This window comes from Phyllobates terribilis, unplaced genomic scaffold (assembly GCF_046119375.1).
Source record: "Phyllobates terribilis strain yellow unplaced genomic scaffold, ASM4611937v1 Scaffold_3__8_contigs__length_932513732, whole genome shotgun sequence".
Classification (NCBI taxonomy): Eukaryota; Metazoa; Chordata; class Amphibia; order Anura; family Dendrobatidae; genus Phyllobates; species Phyllobates terribilis.
In genome coordinates this window covers 20,938,573-20,959,464 of record NW_027362763.1, presented here as the reverse complement: position 1 = coordinate 20,959,464, position 20,892 = coordinate 20,938,573, and the positions used below count along the sequence as shown (strand labels likewise).

The 20,892-nt window shown below is 38.1% G+C and overlaps 1 protein-coding gene across 1 annotated transcript in view; it reads left to right on the top strand.

Moving 5' to 3' along the window:
- Nucleotides 1-221: 221 nt before the first annotated feature.
- LOC141258700 (uncharacterized) overlaps nucleotides 222-20,892 on the top strand; it is a 66,043-nt gene continuing 45,372 nt past the window's right edge. Inside the window, exons 1-2 of the mRNA XM_073673720.1 lie at nucleotides 222-375; nucleotides 3,317-3,465. Of these exons, the coding sequence (XP_073529821.1) occupies nucleotides 3,388-3,465 (78 nt within the window). The 5' untranslated portion in view covers nucleotides 222-375; nucleotides 3,317-3,387. The remainder of the gene's footprint in view (nucleotides 376-3,316; nucleotides 3,466-20,892) is intronic.

The following is a 20,892-nucleotide window of genomic DNA, read 5'->3' as shown; positions in this document are numbered from 1 at the left end:
CCCCTGATCACATGGCGATGACGTCACCACAGGTCCTTCATCACCACTGATCCATAGAGCTCCGCCCCCTGATCACATGCCGCCGACCTCATCACAGCTCCTTCATCACCACTGATCCACACAGCTCCACCCCCTGATCACATGGCGCTGACATCATCACAGGTCCTTAACCACTTCTATAGAGCTCCACCCCTGATCACATGGCGCTGACGTCATCGCAGGTCCTTCATCATCACTGTTCTGCATAGCCCCGCCCCCTGATTACTTGGAGCTGACGTCATCACAGGTCCTGCAGTCTCGCCGTGCAGTGGGTGCAGCTGTTGTCTCTGGTGTCAGCCCTGCGCACAGGACGCGTTCACACGGCTGCGGTATCAGGTGAGGTGACAGCAGCCAGGACTCGGCTCTCACACACAGTCTGCTGCAGTCATGGCTTCCTCTTCCTCAGTCACACAGTGTCCGCCGGTGTTCTGCTCCCTCCCTGCAGTCTCTGTGTCCCCTCTGTGACCGCAGACGTCTGAGTCCTCCCCGCGGTCCGCACAATGTCAGGACGATGAGGGACCGCCCCCTTGTCTGCTCTGGAGGAGGAGGGACCGCCCCCTTGTCTGCTCAGGAGGATGAGGGACCGCCCCCTTGTCTGCTCAGGAGGATGAGGGACCGCCCCCTTGTCTGCTCAGGAGGATGAGGGACCGCCCCCTTGTCTGCTCTGGAGGAGGAGGGACCGCCCCCTTGTCTGCTCAGGAGGATGAGGGACCGCCCCCTTGTCTGCTCAGGAGGAGGAGGGACCGCCCCCTTGTCTGCTCTCAAGGAGGAGGGACCGCCCCCTTGTCTGCTCTGGAGGAGGAGGGACCGCCCCCTTGTCTGCTCAGGAGGAGGAGGGACCGCCCCCTTGTCTGCTCTCAAGGAGGAGGGACCTCTATTGAGGAGTGGCGGGGGCAGTGCATCCAGTCACGGTGATCACTGATCATAAAAATCCATTTACAATCCGCTAAGTGTCTGATTCCTAAACGATGGTCATTGTTCTTCACCAGATTCAACTTTTTAGTGACATATAGGCCGGGGGATAAGAATGTTGAGGCGGTTGCCTTATCTCGATATCCTGGGGGGGGGGGGGGGGATATTTGTGGACCGCTTCCTTTATTACAGAAAGAAGTTATTGCTTCTATAGGTTCTGATCTAGAGAAGGAGGTTGTCAAGGCTCAGGGGGGTTGTCGAGGCTCAGGGGGGTTGTCGAGGCTCAGGGGCATGCCCCGGGTGTCTGTCCTATAGGTGAACTATACGTACCCGTGAATCTACGTCTTAAAGTTCTAAGAGAACATCATGATTCGATCTTGGCCGGACATCCTGGTAGTAAGCCACCACAGATCTCCTTATCCGGTGTTTTTGGTGGTCTGGAGTGCACCAGGATGTTTGGGAGTATGTTCCTGCCTGTAGTTTGTGCACGTTCTAAGACCCCTGATACTCGTCTGTCTGGGTCTCTCCAACCATTGGCGATTCCCAGAAGACCTTGGACTCATTTGTCTGTAGATTTCATTAGCGATTTACTCGCATCTGCAGGTAATACAGTTATTTTGGTGGTGGTGGACAGATTCAGCAAGATATCTCACTTCATTGCGCTGTCCACCTTACCCATCGCCAAGACTTTGGTGCAAATTTTCATCAAAGAAATCGTAAGGTTACATGGGATTCCTACGGATATGGCTTCTGACCGGGGAGTGCAATTTATTTCCAAGTTTTGGAAAGCGTTTTGCTCTCGGTTGGAGATCCATCTGTCCTTTTTACTCATCTTTTCATTGACAGTCTAATGGGCAAACTGAACGAGTTAACCTGAATCTTGGGACTTACCTTAGGTATTTCGTCTAAGAATCAGGAGGATTGGGTTACTTACCTCTAGCTGAATTTGCGGTTAATAACCATTCTCATGAGTCTCCAAATATAAGAGTGTGGCTGATCGGAGACGTGTGGTGGGTCCGGACCTGTGTGTTGGTGATTTCACGTGGTTGTCCTCAAGGAACATTAAGCAGTGGTCTTTACTCAAAAATACGTTGCGTCCTCTAAGCCATCACCACCAACCCCATCTCCGGTCATTGATGATGGGAATTTGGATTTTTAGATAGCTAAGATCGTTGAGTCCTTTCACCCATCGTACTCGCTTATATAGCGCCATTAATTCCACAGTGCTTCACAATCTAAATTCCCTACCAGTATGTCTTTGGAACACATTCAGTATTTGGTCAGTATTTTATATGAATATTTGGTAAGCCAAAACCAGGAGTGGGTGAAAAATGCAGAATTGGTGATGTGTTTCTATTATACTTTTCATGTGATGGTTCCACTTCTGATATTGGCTTACAAATAGTGACTGAGTACTGAACATGTGAACGTGGCCTTAGAGTCGTCATGATTAGAGTGATGGCAGATGTGAGGGGGCCATACATCCTTATCCTGGTATGTATGGCCCCCTCATCTTTATCCTGTTATGTATACCACCCTCAGAGTTATCCTGGTATATATGGCCCTCTCATCTTTATCTTGCTATGTATGGCCCCCTCATCTTTATCCTGGTATGTATGGCCCCCTCATCCTTATCCTAGTATGCATGGTCCCCCTAATCCCCATCAGGCTGCCCATAAAAAAAACAAAAAGAAACACTCCTACTCGCCTTTCTTCTCTCCTCCAGCGCTGCGTCCGGTCTGCCTTCACTGATCTCTCCATGTGAGTCATGGCAGTGACGCCATGCGCGACTCACATGGAGAGATCAGCTGCTGGAAGTCACTGCTCCCCACGCCGGGACTGTGTGCGCGGGGAGCAGTGACTTCACTCTCCCTCATAGCCGGCACACAGTGTACCCACGCTGCGGCTCCTGCTGCTGCCGGGCTATCGCGTGTGCCTGCTTATTAAAAAGCATGAATATTCACCCCCTCCCCACGCCCATGGGCGTGGAGAGAGGTTGAATATTCATGCCCTTTAACAGCGGGCACAGGCGATTCCGACAGCAGCAGGAGCCGCAGTGCGGCTACACTGTATAACGCTATTAAGGAGCATGAATATTCAGTGCTCCCCACGCCCAATGGGTGTGGGGAGCAGTGAATATTCATTTTCTTTAGCAGCGGAGACAGTGTAGGCTGCCGCTACCACTCCCCGCCACACCCCACATATATATACGCCCCCCCCCCAACATTCTAACTATAAGACGCACCCCCCATTTTCCTACAAAATTTTGGATGAAAAATGTGCGTCTTATAGTCCGAAAAATACAGTAAGTATTCATCATAACGGATCTGAGAACACAAATAATGATGTCCCCTGTCATCTCCAGCCTCTCCCTCCGCCATAAAGACGCCGACACGACCGAAGCCGCCAGATCATCCAGTGAGCGACCCAACAAGGATGGAGGAGGACAAGACAGAGATTAGAAGAAGAATAACGGACCTCGCCTTAGAGATCATCTCCCTACTGAGTGGAGAGGTAAACTCTTCTATATTTCTATTATCTGCTGAGTGGAGAGGTAAACTCTTCTATATTTCTATTATTATCTGCTGAGTGGAGAGGTAAACTCTTCTATATTTCTATTATTATCTGCTGAGTGGAGAGGTAAACTCTTCTATATTTCTATTATCTGCTGAGCGGAGAGGTAAACTCTTCTATATTTCTATTATCTGCTGAGTGGAGAGGTAAACTCTTCTATATTTCTATTATCTGCTGAGTGGAGAGGTAAACTCTTCTATATTTCTATTATCTGCTGAGTGGAGAGGTAAACTCTTCTATATTTCTATTATCTGCTGAGCGGAGAGGTAAACTCTTCTATATTTCTATTATCTGCTGAGTGGAGAGGTAAACTCTTCTATATTTCTATTATCTGCTGAGCGGAGAGGTAAACTCTTCTATATTTCTATCATTATCTGCTGAGCGGTGAGGTAAACTCTTCTATATTTCTATTATCTGCTCAGTGGAGAAGTAAACTCTTCTATATTTCTATAATCTGCTGAGTAGAGAGGTAAACTCTTCTATATTTCTATTATCTGCTGAGTGGAGAGATAAACTCTTCTATATTTCTATTATCTGCTGAGCGGAGAGGTAAACTCTTCTATATTTCTATCATTATCTCCTGAGCAGAGAGGTAAACTCTTCTATATTTCTATCATTATCTCCTGAGCAGAGAGGTAAACTCTTCTATATTTCTATCATTATCTCCTGAGCAGAGAGGTAAACTCTTCTATATTTCTATCATTTTCTCCTGAGCAGAGAGGTAAACTCTTCTATATTTCTATCATTATCTCCTGAGCAGAGAGGTAAACTCTTCTATATTTCTATTATCTGCTGAGTGGAGAGGTAAACTCTTCTATATTTCTATTATCTGCTGAGTGGAGAGGTAAACTCTTCTATATTTCTATCATCTGCTGAGTGGAGAGGTAAACTCTTCTATATTTCTATCATTATCTGCTGAGTGGAGAGGTAAACTCTTCTATATTTCTATTATCTGCTGAGTGGAGAGGTAAACTCTTCTATATTTCTATTATCTGCTGAGTGGAGAGGTAAACTCTTCTATATTTCTATCATTATCTGCTGAGTGGAGAGGTAAACTCTTCTATATTTCTATTATCTGCTGAGTGGAGAGGTAAACTCTTCTATATTTCTATTATTATCTGCTGAGAGGAGAGGTAAACTCTTCTATATTTCTATCTTTATCTGCTGAGTGGAGAGGTAAACTCTTCTATATTTCTATCATTATCTGCTGAGTGGAGATGTAAACTCTTCTATATTTCTATTATATGCTGAGTGGAGAGGTAAACTCTTCTATATTTCTATTATCTGCTCAGCGGAGAGGTAAACTCTTCTACATTTCTATTATCTGCTGAGCGGAGAGGTAAACTCTTCTATATTTCTATTATCTGCTGAGTGGAGAGGTAAACTCTTCTATATTTCTATTATATGCTGAGTGGAGAGGTAAACTCTTCTATATTTCTATTATCTGCTGAGCGGAGAGGTAAACTCTTCTATATTTCTATCTTTATCTGCTGAGTGGAGAGGTAAACTCTTCTATATTTCTATTATCCGCTGAGTGGAGAGGTAAACTCTTCTATATTTCTATTATCTGCTGAGCGGAGAGGTAAACTCTTCTATATTTCTATCTTTATCTGCTGAGTGGAGAGGTAAACTCTTCTATATTTCTATTATATGCTGAGTGGAGAGGTAAACTCTTCTATATTTCTATTATCTGCTGAGCGGAGAGGTAAACTCTTCTATATTTCTATCTTTATCTGCTGAGTGGAGAGGTAAACTCTTCTATATTTCTATTATCTGCTGAGCGGAGAGGTAAACTCTTCTATATTTCTATCTTTATCTGCTGAGTGGAGAGGTAAACTCTTCTATATTTCTATTATCTGCTGAGCGGAGAGGTAAACTCTTCTATATTTCTATCTTTATCTGCTGAGTGGAGAGGTAAACTCTTCTATATTTCTATTATCTGCTGAGTGGAGAGGTAAACTCTTCTATATTTCTATTATCTGCTGAGTGGAGAGGTAAACTCTTCTATATTTCTATCTTTATCTGCTGAGTGGAGAGGTAAACTCTTCTATATTTCTATTATCTGCTAAGTGGAGAGGTAAACTCTTCTATATTTCTATCATTATCTGCTGAGTGGAGATGTAAACTCTTCTATATTTCTATTTGCTGAGCGGAGAGGTAAACTCTTCTATATTTCTATTATCTGCTGAGTGGAGAGGTAAACTCTTCTACATTTCTATTATCTGCTGAGCGGAGAGGTAAACTCTTCTATATTTCTATTATCTGCTAAGTGGAGAGGTAAACTCTTCTATTTTTCTATCATTATCTGCTGAGTGGAGAGGTAAACTCTTCTATATTTCTATTATCTGCTGAGTGGAGAGGTAAACTCTTCTATATTTCTATTATCTGCTAAGTGGAGAGGTAAACTCTTCTATATTTCTATTATCTGCTGAGCGGAGAGGTAAACTCTTCTATATTTCTATCTTTATCTGCTGAGTGGAGAGGTAAACTCTTCTATATTTCTATTATCTGCTAAGTGGAGAGGTAAACTATTCTATATTTCTATCATTATCTGCTGAGTGGAGAGGTAAACTCTTCTATATTTCTATTATCTGCTGAGTGGAGAGGTAAACTCTTCTATATTTCTATTATCTGCTAAGTGGAGAGGTAAACTCTTCTATTTTTCTATCATTATCTGCTGAGTGGAGAGGTAAACTCTTCTATATTTCTATTATCTGCTGAGTGGAGAGGTAAACTCTTCTATATTTCTATTATCTGCTGAGCGGAGAAGTAAACTCTTCTATATTTCTATTATCTGCGGAGTGGAGAGGTAAACTCTTCTATATTTCTATTATCTGCTGAGCGGAGAAGTAAACTCTTCTATATTTCTATCTTTATCTGCTGAGTGGAGAGGTAAACTCTTCTATATTTCTATTATCTGCTGAGTGGAGAGGTAAACTCTTCTATATTTCTATTATCTGCTGAGCGGAGAAGTAAACTCTTCTATATTTCTATTATCTGCGGAGTGGAGAGGTAAACTCTTCTATATTTCTATTATCTGCTGAGCGGAGAAGTAAACTCTTCTATATTTCTATCTTTATCTGCTGAGTGGAGAGGTAAACTCTTCTATATTTCTATTATATCTGCTGAGTGGAGAGGTAAACTCTTCTATATTTCTATTATCTGCTGAGCGGAGAGGTAAACTCTTCTATATTTCTATCATTATCTGCTGAGTGGAGAGGTAAACTCTTCTATATTTCTATTATCTGCTGAGTGGAGAGGTAAACTCTTATATATTTCTATTATCTGCTGAGTGGACAGGTAAACTCTTGTATATTTCTATCATTATCTGCTGAGTGGAGAGGTAAACTCTTCTATATTTCTATTATCTGCTGAGTGGAGAGGTAAACTCTTCTATATTTCTATTATCTGCTGAGTGGAGAGGTAAACTCTTATAGATTTCTATTATCTGCTGAGTGGACAGGTAAACTCTTCTATATTTCTATCATTATCTGCTGAGTGGAGAGGTAAACTCTTCTATATTTCTATTATCTGCTGAGCGGAGAGGTAACCTCTTCTATATTTCTATTATCTGCTGAGTGGAGAGGTAAACTCTTCTATATTTCTATTATCTGCTGAGCGGAGAGGTAAACTCTTCTATATTTCTTTTATCTGCTGAGCGGAGAGGTAAACTCTTCTATATTTCTATCATTATCTGCTGAGTGGAGAGGTAAACTCATCTATATTTCTATTATCTGCTGAGTGGAGAGGTAAACTCTTCTATATTTCTAACATTATGTGCTCAGTGGAGAGGTAAACTCCTCTACATTTCTATCATTAACTGCTGAGTGGAGAGGTAATCTCTTCTATATTTCTATTATCTGCTGAGTGGAGAGGTTAACTCTTCTATATATCTATTATCTGCTGAGCGGAGAGGTAAACTCTTCTATATTTCTATTATCTGCTGAGTGGAGAGGTAAACTCTTCTATATTTCTATTATCTGCTGAGTGGAGAGGTAAACTCTTCTATATTTCTATTATCTGCTGAGTGGACAGGTAAACTTCTATATTTCTATCATTATCTGCTGAGTGGAGAGGTAAACTCTTCTATATTTCTATTATTATCTGGTGAGTGGAGAGGTAAACTCTTCTATATTTCTATTATCTGCTGAGGGGAGAGGTAATCTCTTCTATATTTCTATTATCTGCTGAGTGGAGAGGTAAACTCTTCTATATTTCTCTTATCTGCTGAGCGGAGAGGTAAACTCTTCTATATTTCTATCATTATCTGCTGAGTGGAGAGGTAAACTCTTCTATATTTCTATCATTATCTGCTGAGCGGAGAGGTAAACTCTTCTATATTTCTATTATCTGCTGAGTGGAGAGGTAATCTCTTCTATATTTCTATTATCTGCTGAGTGGAGAGGTAAACTCTTCTATATATCTATTATCTGCTGAGTGGAGAGGTAAACTCTTCTATATTTCTGTTATCTGCTGAGTGGAGAGGTAAACTCTTCTATATTTCTATCATTATCTACTGAGTGGAGAGGTAAACTCTTATATATTTCTATTATTATCTGCTCAGCGGAGAGGTAAACTCTTCTATATTTCTATTATCTGCTGAGTGGAGAGGTAAACTCTTCTATATTTCTATTATCTGCTGAGCGGAGAGGTAAACTCTTCTATATTTCTATTATCTGCTGAGTGGAGAGGTAAACTCTTTTATATTTCTATTATCTGCTGAGTGGAGAGGTAAACTCTTCTATATTTCTCTTATCTGCTGAGTGGAGAGGTAAACTCTTCTATATTTCTATTATTATCTGCTGAGTGGAGAGGTAAACTCTTCTATATTTCTATCATTATCTGCTGAGTGGAGAGGTAAACTCTTCTATATTTCTATTATATCTGCTGAGTGGAGAGGTAAACTCTTCTATATTTCTATCATTATCTGCTGAGTGGAGAGGTAAACTCTTATATATTTCTATTATCTGCTGAGCGGAGAGGTAAACTCTTCTATATTTCTATCATTATCTGCTGAGTGGAGAGGTAAACTCTTCTATATTTCTATTATCTGCTGAGTGGAGAGGTAAACTCTTATATATTTCTATTATCTGCTGAGTGGACAGGTAAACTCTTCTATATTTCTATCATTATCTGCTGAGTGGAGAGGTAAACTCTTCTATATTTCTATCATTATCTGCTGCGTGGAGAGGTAAACTCTTCTATATTTCTATTATCTGCTGAGCGTAGAGGTAAACTCTTCTATATTTCTTTTATCTGCTGAGTGGAGAGGTAAACTCTTCTATATTTCTATTATCTGCTGAGCGGAGAGGTAAACTCTTCTATATTTCTATCATTATCTACTGAGTGGAGAGGTAAGCTCTTCTATATTTCTCTTATCTGCTGAGTGGAGAGGTAAACTCTTCTATATTTCTATTATCTGCTGAGCGGAGAGGTAAACTCTTCTATATTTCTATCATTATCTACTGAGTGGAGAGGTAAGCTCTTCTATATTTCTCTTATCTGCTGAGTGGAGAGGTAAACTCTTCTATATTTCTATCATTATCTGCTGAGTGGAGAGGTAAACTCTTCTATATTTCTATCATTATCTGCTGAGTGGAGAGGTAAACTCTTCTATATTTCTATCATTATCTGCTGAGTGGAGAGGTAAACTCTTCTATATTTCTATTATCTGCTGAGTGGAGAGGTAAACTCTTCTATATTTCTATTATCTGCTGAGTGGAGAGGTAAACTCTTCTATATTTCTATCATTATCTGCTGAGCGGAGAGGTAAACTCTTCTATATATCTATTATCTGCTGAGCGGAGAGGTAAACTCTTCTATATTTCTATTATCTGCTGAGTGGAGAGGTAAACTCTTTTATATTTCTATTATCTGCTGAGTGGAGAGGTAAACTCTTCTATATTTCTATTATCTGCTGAGTGGAGAGGTAAACTCTTCTATATTTCTCTTATCTGCTGAGTGGAGAGGTAAACTCTTCTATATTTCTATTATTATCTGCTGAGTGGAGAGGTAAACTCTTCTATATTTCTATCATTATCTGCTGAGTGGAGAGGTAAACTCTTCTATATTTCTATTATATCTGCTGAGTGGAGAGGTAAACTCTTCTATATTTCTATCATTATCTGCTGAGTGGAGAGGTAAACTCTTACATATTTCTATTATCTGCTGAGCGGAGAGGTAAACTCTTCTATATTTCTATCATTATCTGCTGAGTGGAGAGGTAAACTCTTATATATTTCTATTATCTGCTGAGCGGAGAGGTAAACTCTTCTATATTTCTATCATTATCTGCTGAGTGGAGAGGTAAACTCTTCTATATTTCTATTATCTGCTGAGCGTAGAGGTAAACTCTTCTATAGTTCTTTTATCTGCTGAGTGGAGAGGTAAACTCTTCTATATTTCTATTATCTGCTGAGCGGAGAGGTAAACTCTTCTATATTTCTATCATTATCTGCTGAGTGGAGAGGTAAACTCTTCTATATTTCTCTTATCTGCTGAGTGGAGAGGTAAACTCTTCTGTATTTCTGTTATCTGCTGAGTGGAGAGGTAAACTCTTCTATATTTCTATCATTATCTACTGAGTGGAGAGGTAAGCTCTTCTATATTTCTATCATTATCTGCTGAGTGGAGAGGTAAACTCTTCTATATTTCTATCATTATCTGATGAGCGGAGAGGTAAACTCTTCTATATATCTATTATCTGCTGAGCGGAGAGGTAAACTCTTCTATATTTCTATTATCTGCTGAGTGGAGAGGTAAACTCTTCTATATTTCTATTATCTGCTGAGTGGAGAGGTAAACTCTTCTATATTTCTATTATCTGCTGAGTGGAGAGGTAAACTCTTCTATATTTCTATCATTATCTGCTGAGCGGAGAGGTAAACTCTTCTATATTTCTATCATTATCTGCTGAGTGGAGAGGTAAACTCATCTATATTTCTATTATCTGCTGAGTGGAGAGGTAAACTCTTCTATATTTCTATTATCTGCTGAGTGGAGAGGTAATCTCTTCTATATTTCTATTATCTGCTGAGTGGAGAGGTTAACTCTTCTATATATCTATTATCTGCTGAGCGGAGAGGTAAACTCTTCTATATTTCTATTATCTGCTGAGCGGAGAGGTAAACTCTTCTATATTTCTATTATCTGCTGAGTGGAGAGGTAAACTCTTCTGTATTTCTGTTATCTGCTGAGTGGAGAGGTAAACTCTTCTATATTTCTATCATTATCTGCTGCGTGGAGAGGTAAACTCTTCTATATTTCTATTATCTGCTGAGCGTAGAGGTAAACTCTTCTATATTTCTTTTATCTGCTGAGTGGAGAGGTAAACTCTTCTATATTTCTATTATCTGCTGAGCGGAGAGGTAAACTCTTCTATATTTCTATCATTATCTGCTGAGTGGAGAGGTAAACTCTTCTATATTTCTCTTATCTGCTGAGTGGAGAGGTAAACTCTTCTGTATTTCTGTTATCTGCTGAGTGGAGAGGTAAACTCTTCTATATTTCTATCATTATCTACTGAGTGGAGAGGTAAGCTCTTCTATATTTCTCTTATCTGCTGAGTGGAGAGGTAAACTCTTCTATATCTCTATCATTATCTGCTGAGTGGAGAGGTAAACTCTTCTATATTTCTATTATCTGCTGAGCGGAGAGGTAAACTCTTCTATATTTCTATCATTATCTGCTGAGTGGAGAGGTAAACTCTTCTATATTTCTCTTATCTGCTGAGTGGAGAGGTAAACTCTTCTGTATTTCTGTTATCTGCTGAGTGGAGAGGTAAACTCTTCTATATTTCTATCATTATCTGCTGAGTGGAGAGGTAAACTCTTCTATATTTCTATCATTATCTGCTGAGTGGAGAGGTAAACTCTTCTATATTTCTATTATCTGCTGAGTGGAGAGGTAAACTCTTCTATATTTCTATTATCTGCTGAGTGGAGAGGTAAACTCTTCTATATTTCTATCATTATCTGCTGAGCGGAGAGGTAAACTCTTCTATATATGTATTATCTGCTGAGCGGAGAGGTAAAATCTTCTATATTTCTATTATCTGCTGAGTGGAGAGGTAAACTCTTTTATATTTCTATTATCTGCTGAGTGGAGAGGTAAACTCTTCTATATTTCTCTTATCTGCTGAGTGGAGAGGTAAACTCTTCTATATTTCTATTATTATCTGCTGAGTGGAGAGGTAAACTCTTCTATATTTCTATCATTATCTGCTGAGTGGAGAGGTAAACTCTTCTATATTTCTATTATATCTGCTGAGTGGAGAGGTAAACTCTTCTATATTTCTATAATTATCTGCTGAGTGGAGAGGTAAACTCTTATATATTTCTATTATCTGCTGAGCGGAGAGGTAAACTCTTCTATATTTCTATCATTATCTGCTGAGTGGAGAGGTAAACTCTTATATATTTCTATTATCTGCTGAGCGGAGAGGTAAACTCTTCTATATTTCTATCATTATCTGCTGAGTGGAGAGGTAAACTCTTCTATATTTCTATTATCTGCTGAGCGTAGAGGTAAACTCTTCTATATTTCTTTTATCTGCTGAGTGGAGAGGTAAACTCTTCTATATTTCTATTATCTGCTGAGCGGAGAGGTAAACTCTTCTATATTTCTATCATTATCTGCTGAGTGGAGAGGTAAACTCTTCTATATTTCTCTTATCTGCTGAGTGGAGAGGTAAACTCTTCTATATTTCTCTTATCTGCTGAGTGGAGAGGTAAACTCTTTTATATTTCTATTATCTGCTGAGTGGAGAGGTAAACTCTTCTATATTTCTATTATCTGCTGAGTGGAGAGGTAAACTCTTCTATATTTCTATCATTATCTGCTGAGCGGAGAGGTAAACTCTTCTATATATGTATTATCTGCTGAGCGGAGAGGTAAAATCTTCTATATTTCTATTATCTGCTGAGTGGAGAGGTAAACTCTTTTATATTTCTATTATCTGCTGAGTGGAGAGGTAAACTCTTCTATATTTCTCTTATCTGCTGAGTGGAGAGGTAAACTCTTCTATATTTCTATTATTATCTGCTGAGTGAAGAGGTAAACTCTTCTATATTTCTATCATTATCTGCTGAGTGGAGAGGTAAACTCTTCTATATTTCTATTATATCTGCTGAGTGGAGAGGTAAACTCTTCTATATTTCTATCATTATCTGCTGAGTGGAGAGGTAAACTCTTATATATTTCTATTATCTGCTGAGCGGAGAGGTAAACTCTTCTATATTTCTATCATTATCTGCTGAGTGGAGAGGTAAACTCTTATATATTTCTATTATCTGCTGAGCGGAGAGGTAAACTCTTCTATATTTCTATCATTATCTGCTGAGTGGAGAGGTAAACTCTTCTATATTTCTATTATCTGCTGAGCGTAGAGGTAAACTCTTCTATATTTCTTTTATCTGCTGAGTGGAGAGGTAAACTCTTCTATATTTCTATTATCTGCTGAGCGGAGAGGTAAACTCTTCTATATTTCTATCATTATCTGCTGAGTGGAGAGGTAAACTCTTCTATATTTCTCTTATCTGCTGAGTGGAGAGGTAAACTCTTCTGTATTTCTGTTATCTGCTGAGTGGAGAGGTAAACTCTTCTATATTTCTATCATTATCTACTGAGTGGAGAGGTAAGCTCTTCTATATTTCTCTTATCTGCTGAGTGGAGAGGTAAACTCTTCTATATTTCTATCATCTGCTGAGTGGAGAGGTAAACTCTTCTATATTTCTATCATTATCTGCTGAGTGGAGAGGTAAACTCTTCTATATTTCTATCATTATCTGATGAGTGGAGAGGTAAACTCTTCTATATTTCTATTATCTGCTGAGTGGAGAGGTAAACTCTTCTATATTTCTATTATCTGCTGAGTGGAGAGGTAAACTCTTCTATATTTCTATCATTATCTGCTGAGCGGAGAGGTAAACTCTTCTATATATCTATTATCTGCTGAGCGGAGAGGTAAACTCTTCTATATTTCTATTATCTGCTGAGTGGAGAGGTAAACTCTTCTATATTTCTATTATCTGCTGAGTGGAGAGGTAAACTCTTCTATATTTCTATTTGCTGAGTGGAGAGGTAAACTCTTCTATATTTCTATTATCTGCTGAGTGGAGAGGTAAACTCTTCTATATTTCTATCATTATCTGCTGAGCAGAGAGGTAAACTCTTCTATATTTCTATCATTATCTGCTGAGTGGAGAGGTAAACTCATCTATATTTCTATTATCTGCTGAGTGGAGAGGTAATCTCTTCTATATTTCTATTATCTGCTGAGTGGAGAGGTTAACTCTTCTATATATCTATTATCTGCTGAGCGGAGAGGTAAACTCTTCTATATTTCTATTATCTGCTGAGCGGAGAGGTAAACTCTTCTATATTTCTATTATCTGCTGAGTGGAGAGGTAAACTCTTCTATATTTCTATTATCTGCTGAGCGGAGAGGTAATCTCTTCTATATTTCTATTATCTGCTGAGTGGAGAGGTAAACTCTTTTATATTTCTATTATCTGCTGAGTGGAGAGGTAAACTCTTCTATATTTCTCTTATCTGCTGAGTGGAGAGGTAAACTCTTCTATATTTCTATTATTATCTGCTGAGTGGAGAGGTAAACTCTTCTATATTTCTATCATTATCTGCTGAGTGGAGAGGTAAACTCTTCTATATTTCTATTATATCTGCTGAGTGGAGACGTAAACTCTTCTATATTTCTATTATATCTGCTGAGTGGAGAGGTAAACTCTTATATATTTCTATTATCTGCTGAGCGGAGAGGTAAACTCTTCTATATTTCTATCATTATCTGCTGAGTGGAGAGGTAAACTCTTCTATATTTCTATTATCTGCTGAGTGGAGAGGTAAACTCTTATATATTTCTATTATCTGCTGAGTGGACAGGTAAACTCTTCTATATTTCTATCATTATCTGCTGAGTGGAGAGGTAAACTCTTCTATATTTCTATCATTATCTGCTGCGTGGAGAGGTAAACTCTTCTATATTTCTATTATCTGCTGAGCGTAGAGGTAAACTCTTCTATATTTCTTTTATCTGCTGAGTGGAGAGGTAAACTCTTCTATATTTCTATTATCTGCTGAGCGGAGAGGTAAACTCTTCTATATTTCTATCATTATCTACTGAGTGGAGAGGTAAGCTCTTCTATATTTCTCTTATCTGCTGAGTGGAGAGGTAAACTCTTCTATATTTCTATTATCTGCTGAGCGGAGAGGTAAACTCTTCTATATTTCTATCATTATCTACTGAGTGGAGAGGTAAGCTCTTCTATATTTCTCTTATCTGCTGAGTGGAGACGTAAACTCTTCTATATTTCTATCATTATCTGCTGAGTGGAGAGGTAAACTCTTCTATATTTCTATCATTATCTGCTGAGTGGAGAGGTAAACTCTTCTATATTTCTCTTATCTGCTGAGTGGAGAGGTAAACTCTTCTATATTTCTATTATATCTGCTGAGTGGAGAGGTAAACTCTTCTATATTTCTATCATTATCTGCTGAGTGGAGAGGTAAACTCTTACATATTTCTATTATTATCTGCTGAGTGGAGAGGTAAACTCTTCTATATTTCTATCATTATCTGCTGAGTGGAGAGGTAAACTCTTCTATATTTCTCTTATCTGCTGAGTGGAGAGGTAAACTCTTCTATATTTCTATTATATCTGCTGAGTGGAGAGGTAAACTCTTCTATATTTCTATTATCTGCTGAGTGGAGAGGTAAACTCTTCTATATTTCTATTATCTGCTGAGTGGAGAGGTAAACTCTTCTATATTTCTATCATTATCTGCTGAGCGGAGAGGTAAACTCTTCTATATATCTATTATCTGCTGAGCGGAGAGGTAAACTCTTCTATATTTCTATTATCTGCTGAGTGGAGAGGTAAACTCTTCTATATTTCTATTATCTGCTGAGTGGAGAGGTAAACTCTTCTATATTGCTATTATCTGCTGAGTGGAGAGGTAAACTCTTCTATATTTCTATCATTATCTGCTGAGCGGAGAGGTAAACTCTTCTATATTTCTATCATTATCTGCTGAGTGGAGAGGTAAACTCATCTATATTTCTATTATCTGCTGAGTGGAGAGGTAAACTCTTCTATATTTCTATTATCTGCTGAGTGGAGAGGTAATCTCTTCTATATTTCTATTATCTGCTGAGTGGAGAGGTTAACTCTTCTATATATCTATTATCTGCTGAGCGGAGAGGTAAACTCTTCTATATTTCTATTATCTGCTGAGCGGAGAGGTAAACTCTTCTATATTTCTATTATCTGCTGAGTGGAGAGGTAAACTCTTCTGTATTTCTGTTATCTGCTGAGTGGAGAGGTAAACTCTTCTATATTTCTATCATCTGCTGCGTGGAGAGGTAAACTCTTCTATATTTCTATTATCTGCTGAGCGTAGAGGTAAACTCTTCTATATTTCTTTTATCTGCTGAGTGGAGAGGTAAACTCTTCTATATTTCTATTATCTGCTGAGCGGAGAGGTAAACTCTTCTATATTTCTATCATTATCTGCTGAGTGGAGAGGTAAACTCTTCTATATTTCTCTTATCTGCTGAGTGGAGAGGTAAACTCTTCTGTATTTCTGTTATCTGCTGAGTGGAGAGGTAAACTCTTCTATATTTCTATCATTATCTACTGAGTGGAGAGGTAAGCTCTTCTATATTTCTCTTATCTGCTGAGTGGAGAGGTAAACTCTTCTATATCTCTATCATTATCTGCTGAGTGGAGAGGTAAACTCTTCTATATTTCTATCATTATCTGCTGAGTGGAGAGGTAAACTCTTCTATATTTCTATCATTATCTGCTGAGTGGAGAGGTAAACTCTTCTATATTTCTATTATCTGCTGAGTGGAGAGGTAAACTCTTCTATATTTCTATTATCTGCTGAGTGGAGAGGTAAACTCTTCTATATTTCTATTATCTGCTGAGTGGAGAGGTAAAATCTTCTATATTTCTATTATCTGCTGAGTGGAGAGGTAAACTCTTTTATATTTCTATTATCTGCTGAGTGGAGAGGTAAACTCTTCTATATTTCTCTTATCTGCTGAGTGGAGAGGTAAACTCTTCTATATTTCTATCATTATCTGCTGAGTGGAGAGGTAAACTCTTCTATATTTCTATTATATCTGCTGAGTGGAGAGGTAAACTCTTCTATATTTCTATCATTATCTGCTGAGTGGAGAGGTAAACTCTTATATATTTCTATTATCTGCTGAGCGGAGAGGTAAACTCTTCTATATTTCTATCATTATCTGCTGAGTGGAGAGGTAAACTCTTATATATTTCTATTATCTGCTGAGCGGAGAGGTAAACTCTTCTATATTTCTATCATTATCTGCTGAGTGGAGAGGTAAACTCTTCTATATTTCTATTATCTGCTGAGCGTAGAGGTAAACTCTTCTATATTTCTTTTATCTGCTGAGTGGAGAGGTAAACTCTTCTATATTTCTATTATCTGCTGAGCGGAGAGGTAAACTCTTCTATATTTCTATCATTATCTGCTGAGTGGAGAGGTAAACTCTTCTATATTTCTCTTATCTGCTGAGTGGAGAGGTAAACTCTTCTGTATTTCTGTTATCTGCTGAGTGGAGAGGTAAACTCTTCTATATTTCTATCATTATCTACTGAGTGGAGAGGTAAGCTCTTCTATATTTCTCTTATCTGCTGAGTGGAGAGGTAAACTCTTCTATATTTCTATCATTATCTGCTGAGTGGAGAGGTAAACTCTTCTATATTTCTATCATTATCTGCTGAGTGGAGAGGTAAACTCTTCTATATTTCTATCATTATCTGATGAGTGGAGAGGTAAACTCTTCTATATTTCTATTATCTGCTGAGTGGAGAGGTAAACTCTTCTATATTTCTATTATCTGCTGAGTGGAGAGGTAAACTCTTCTATATTTCTATCATTATCTGCTGAGCGGAGAGGTAAACTCTTCTATATATCTATTATCTGCTGAGCGGAGAGGTAAACTCTTCTATATTTCTATTATCTGCTGAGTGGAGAGGTAAACTCTTCTATATTTCTATTATCTGCTGAGTGGAGAGGTAAACTCTTCTATATTTCTATTATCTGCTGAGTGGAGAGGTAAACTCATATTTCTATTATCTGCTGAGTGGAGAGGTAAACTCTTCCATATTTCTATCATTATCTGCTGAGCGGAGAGGTAAACTCTTCTATATTTCTATCATTATCTGCTGAGTGGAGAGGTAAACTCATCTATATTTCTATTATCTGCTGAGTGGAGAGGTAAACTCTTCTATATTTCTATTATCTGCTGAGTGGAGAGGTAATCTCTTCTATATTTCTATTATCTGCTGAGTGGAGAGGTTAACTCTTCTATATATCTATTATCTGCTGAGCGGAGAGGTAAACTCTTCTATATTTCTATTATCTGCTGAGCGGAGAGGTAAACTCTTCTATATTTCTATTATCTGCTGAGTGGAGAGGTAAACTCTTCTGTATTTCTGTTATCTGCTGAGTGGAGAGGTAAACTCTTCTATATTTCTATCATTATCTGCTGAGTGGAGAGGTAAACTCTTCTATATTTCTATTATTATCTGGTGAGTGGAGAGGTAAACTCTTCTATATTTCTATTATCTGCTGAGTGGAGAGGTAATCTCTTCTATATTTCTATTATCTGCTGAGCGGAGAGGTAAACTCTTCTATATTTCTATCATTATCTGCTGAGTGGAGAGGTAAACTCTTCTATATTTCTATCATTATCTGCTGAGCGGAGAGGTAAACTCTTCTATATTTCTATTATCTGCTGAGTGGAGAGGTAATCTCTTCTATATTTCTATTATCTGCTGAGTGGAGAGGTAAACTCTTCTATATATCTATTATCTGCTGAGTGGAGAGGTAAACTCTTCTATATTTCTGTTATCTGCTGAGTGGAGAGGTAAACTCTTCTATATTTCTATCATTATCTACTGAGTGGAGAGGTAAACTCTTCTATATTTCTCTTATCTGCTGAGTGGAGAGGTAAACTCTTCTATATTTCTATTATTATCTGGTGAGTGGAGAGGTAAACTCTTCTATATTTCTATTATCTGCTGAGTGGAGAGGTAATCTCTTCTATATTTCTATTATCTGCTGAGTGGAGAGGTAAACTCTTCTATATTTCTATTATCTGCTGAGCGGAGAGGTAAACTCTTCTATATTTCTATCATTATCTGCTGAGTGGAGAGGTAAACTCTTCTATATTTCTATCATTATCTGCTGAGTGGAGAGGTAAACTCTTCTATATTTCTATTATCTGCTGAGCGGAGAGGTAAACTCTTCTATATTTCTATCATTATCTGCTGAGTGGAGAGGTAAACTCTTCTATATTTCTATCATTATCTGCTGAGCGGAGAGGTAATCTCTTCTATATTTCTATTATCTGCTGAGTGGAGAGGTAAACTCTTCTATATATCTATTATCTGCTGAGTGGAGAGGTAAACTCTTCTATATTTCTGTTATCTGCTGAGTGGAGAGGTAAACTCTTCTATATTTCTATCATTATCTACTGAGTGGAGAGGTAAACTCTTCTATATTTCTCTTATCTGCTGAGTGGAGAGGTAAACTCTTCTATATTTCTATTATTATCTGGTGAGTGGAGAGGTAAACTCTTCTATATTTCTATTATTATCTGCTCAGCGGAGAGGTAAACTCTTCTATATTTCTATTATCTGCTGAGCGGAGAGGTAAACTCTTCTATATTTCTATTATCTGCTGAGTGGAGAGGTAAACTCTTCTATATTTCTATTATCTGCTGAGCGGAGAGGTAAACTCTTCTATATTTCTATTATCTGCTGAGTGGAGAGGTAAACTCTTCTATATTTCTATTATTATCTGGTGAGTGGAGAGGTAAACTCTTCTATATTTCTATTATCTGCTGAGTGGAGAGGTAAACTCTTCTATATTTCTATCATTATCTGCTGAGCGGAGAGGTAAACTCTTCTATATTTCTATTATCTGCTGAGTGGAGAGGTAATCTCTTCTATATTTCTATTATCTGCTGAGTGGAGAGGTAAACTCTTCTATATATCTATTATCTGCTGAGTGGAGAGGTAAACTCTTCTATATTTCTGTTATCTGCTGAGTGGAGAGGTAAACTCTTCTATATTTCTATCATCTACTGAGTGGAGAGGTAAACTCTTCTATATTTCTCTTATCTGCTGAGTGGAGAGGTAAACTCTTCTATATTTCTATTATTATCTGGTGAGTGGAGAGGTAAACTCTTATATATTTCTATTATCTGCTGAGTGGAGAGGTAATCTCTTCTATATTTCTATTATCTGCTGAGTGGAGAGTTAAACTCTTCTATATTTCTATCATTATCTGCTGAGTGGAGAGGTAATCTCTTCTATATTTCTATTATCTGCTGAGTGGAGAGGTAAACTCTTCTATATATCTATTATCTGCTGAGTGGAGAGGTAAACTCTTCTATATGTCTGTTATCTGCTGAGTGGAGAGGTAAACTCTTCTATATTTCTATCATTATCTACTGAGTGGAGAGGTAAACTCTTCTATATTTCTCTTATCTGCTGAGTGGAGAGGTAAACTCTTCTATATTTCTATTATTATCTGGTGAGTCGAGAGGTAAACTCTTATATATTTCTATTATTATCTGCTCAGCGGAGAGGTAAACTCTTCTTTATTTCTATCATTATCTGCTGAGCGGAGAGGTAAACTCTTCTATATTTCTATTATCTGCTGAGTGGAGAGGTAAACTCTTCTATATTTCTATTATCTGCTGAGTGGAGAGGTAAACTCTTCTATATTTCTATTATCTGCTGAGTGGAGAGGTAAACTCTTCTATATTTCTCTTATCTGCTGAGTGGAGAGGTAAACTCTTCTATATTTCTATTATTATCTGCTGAGTGGAGAGGTAAACTCTTCTATATTTCTATTATTATCTGGTGAGTGGAGAGGTAAACTCTTATATATTTCTATTATTATCTGCTCAGCGGAGAGGTAAACTCTTCTATATTTCTATTATCTGCTGAGCGGAGAGGTAAACTCTTCTATATTTCTATTATCTGCTGAGTGGAGAGGTAAACTCTTCTATATTTCTATTATCTGCTGAGTGGAGAGGTAAACTCTTCTATATTTCTATTATCTGCTGAGTGGAGAGGTAATCTCTTCTATATTTCTATTATCTGCTGAGTGGAGAGGTAATCTCTTCTATATTTCTATTATCTGCTGAGTGGAGAGGTAAACTCTTCTATATTTCTATTATCTGCTGAGTGGAGAGGTAAACTCTTCTATATTTCTATTATCTGCTGAGCGGAGAGGTAAACTCTTCTATATTTCTATCATTAACTGCTGAGTGGAGAAGTAAACTCTTCTATATTTCTATTA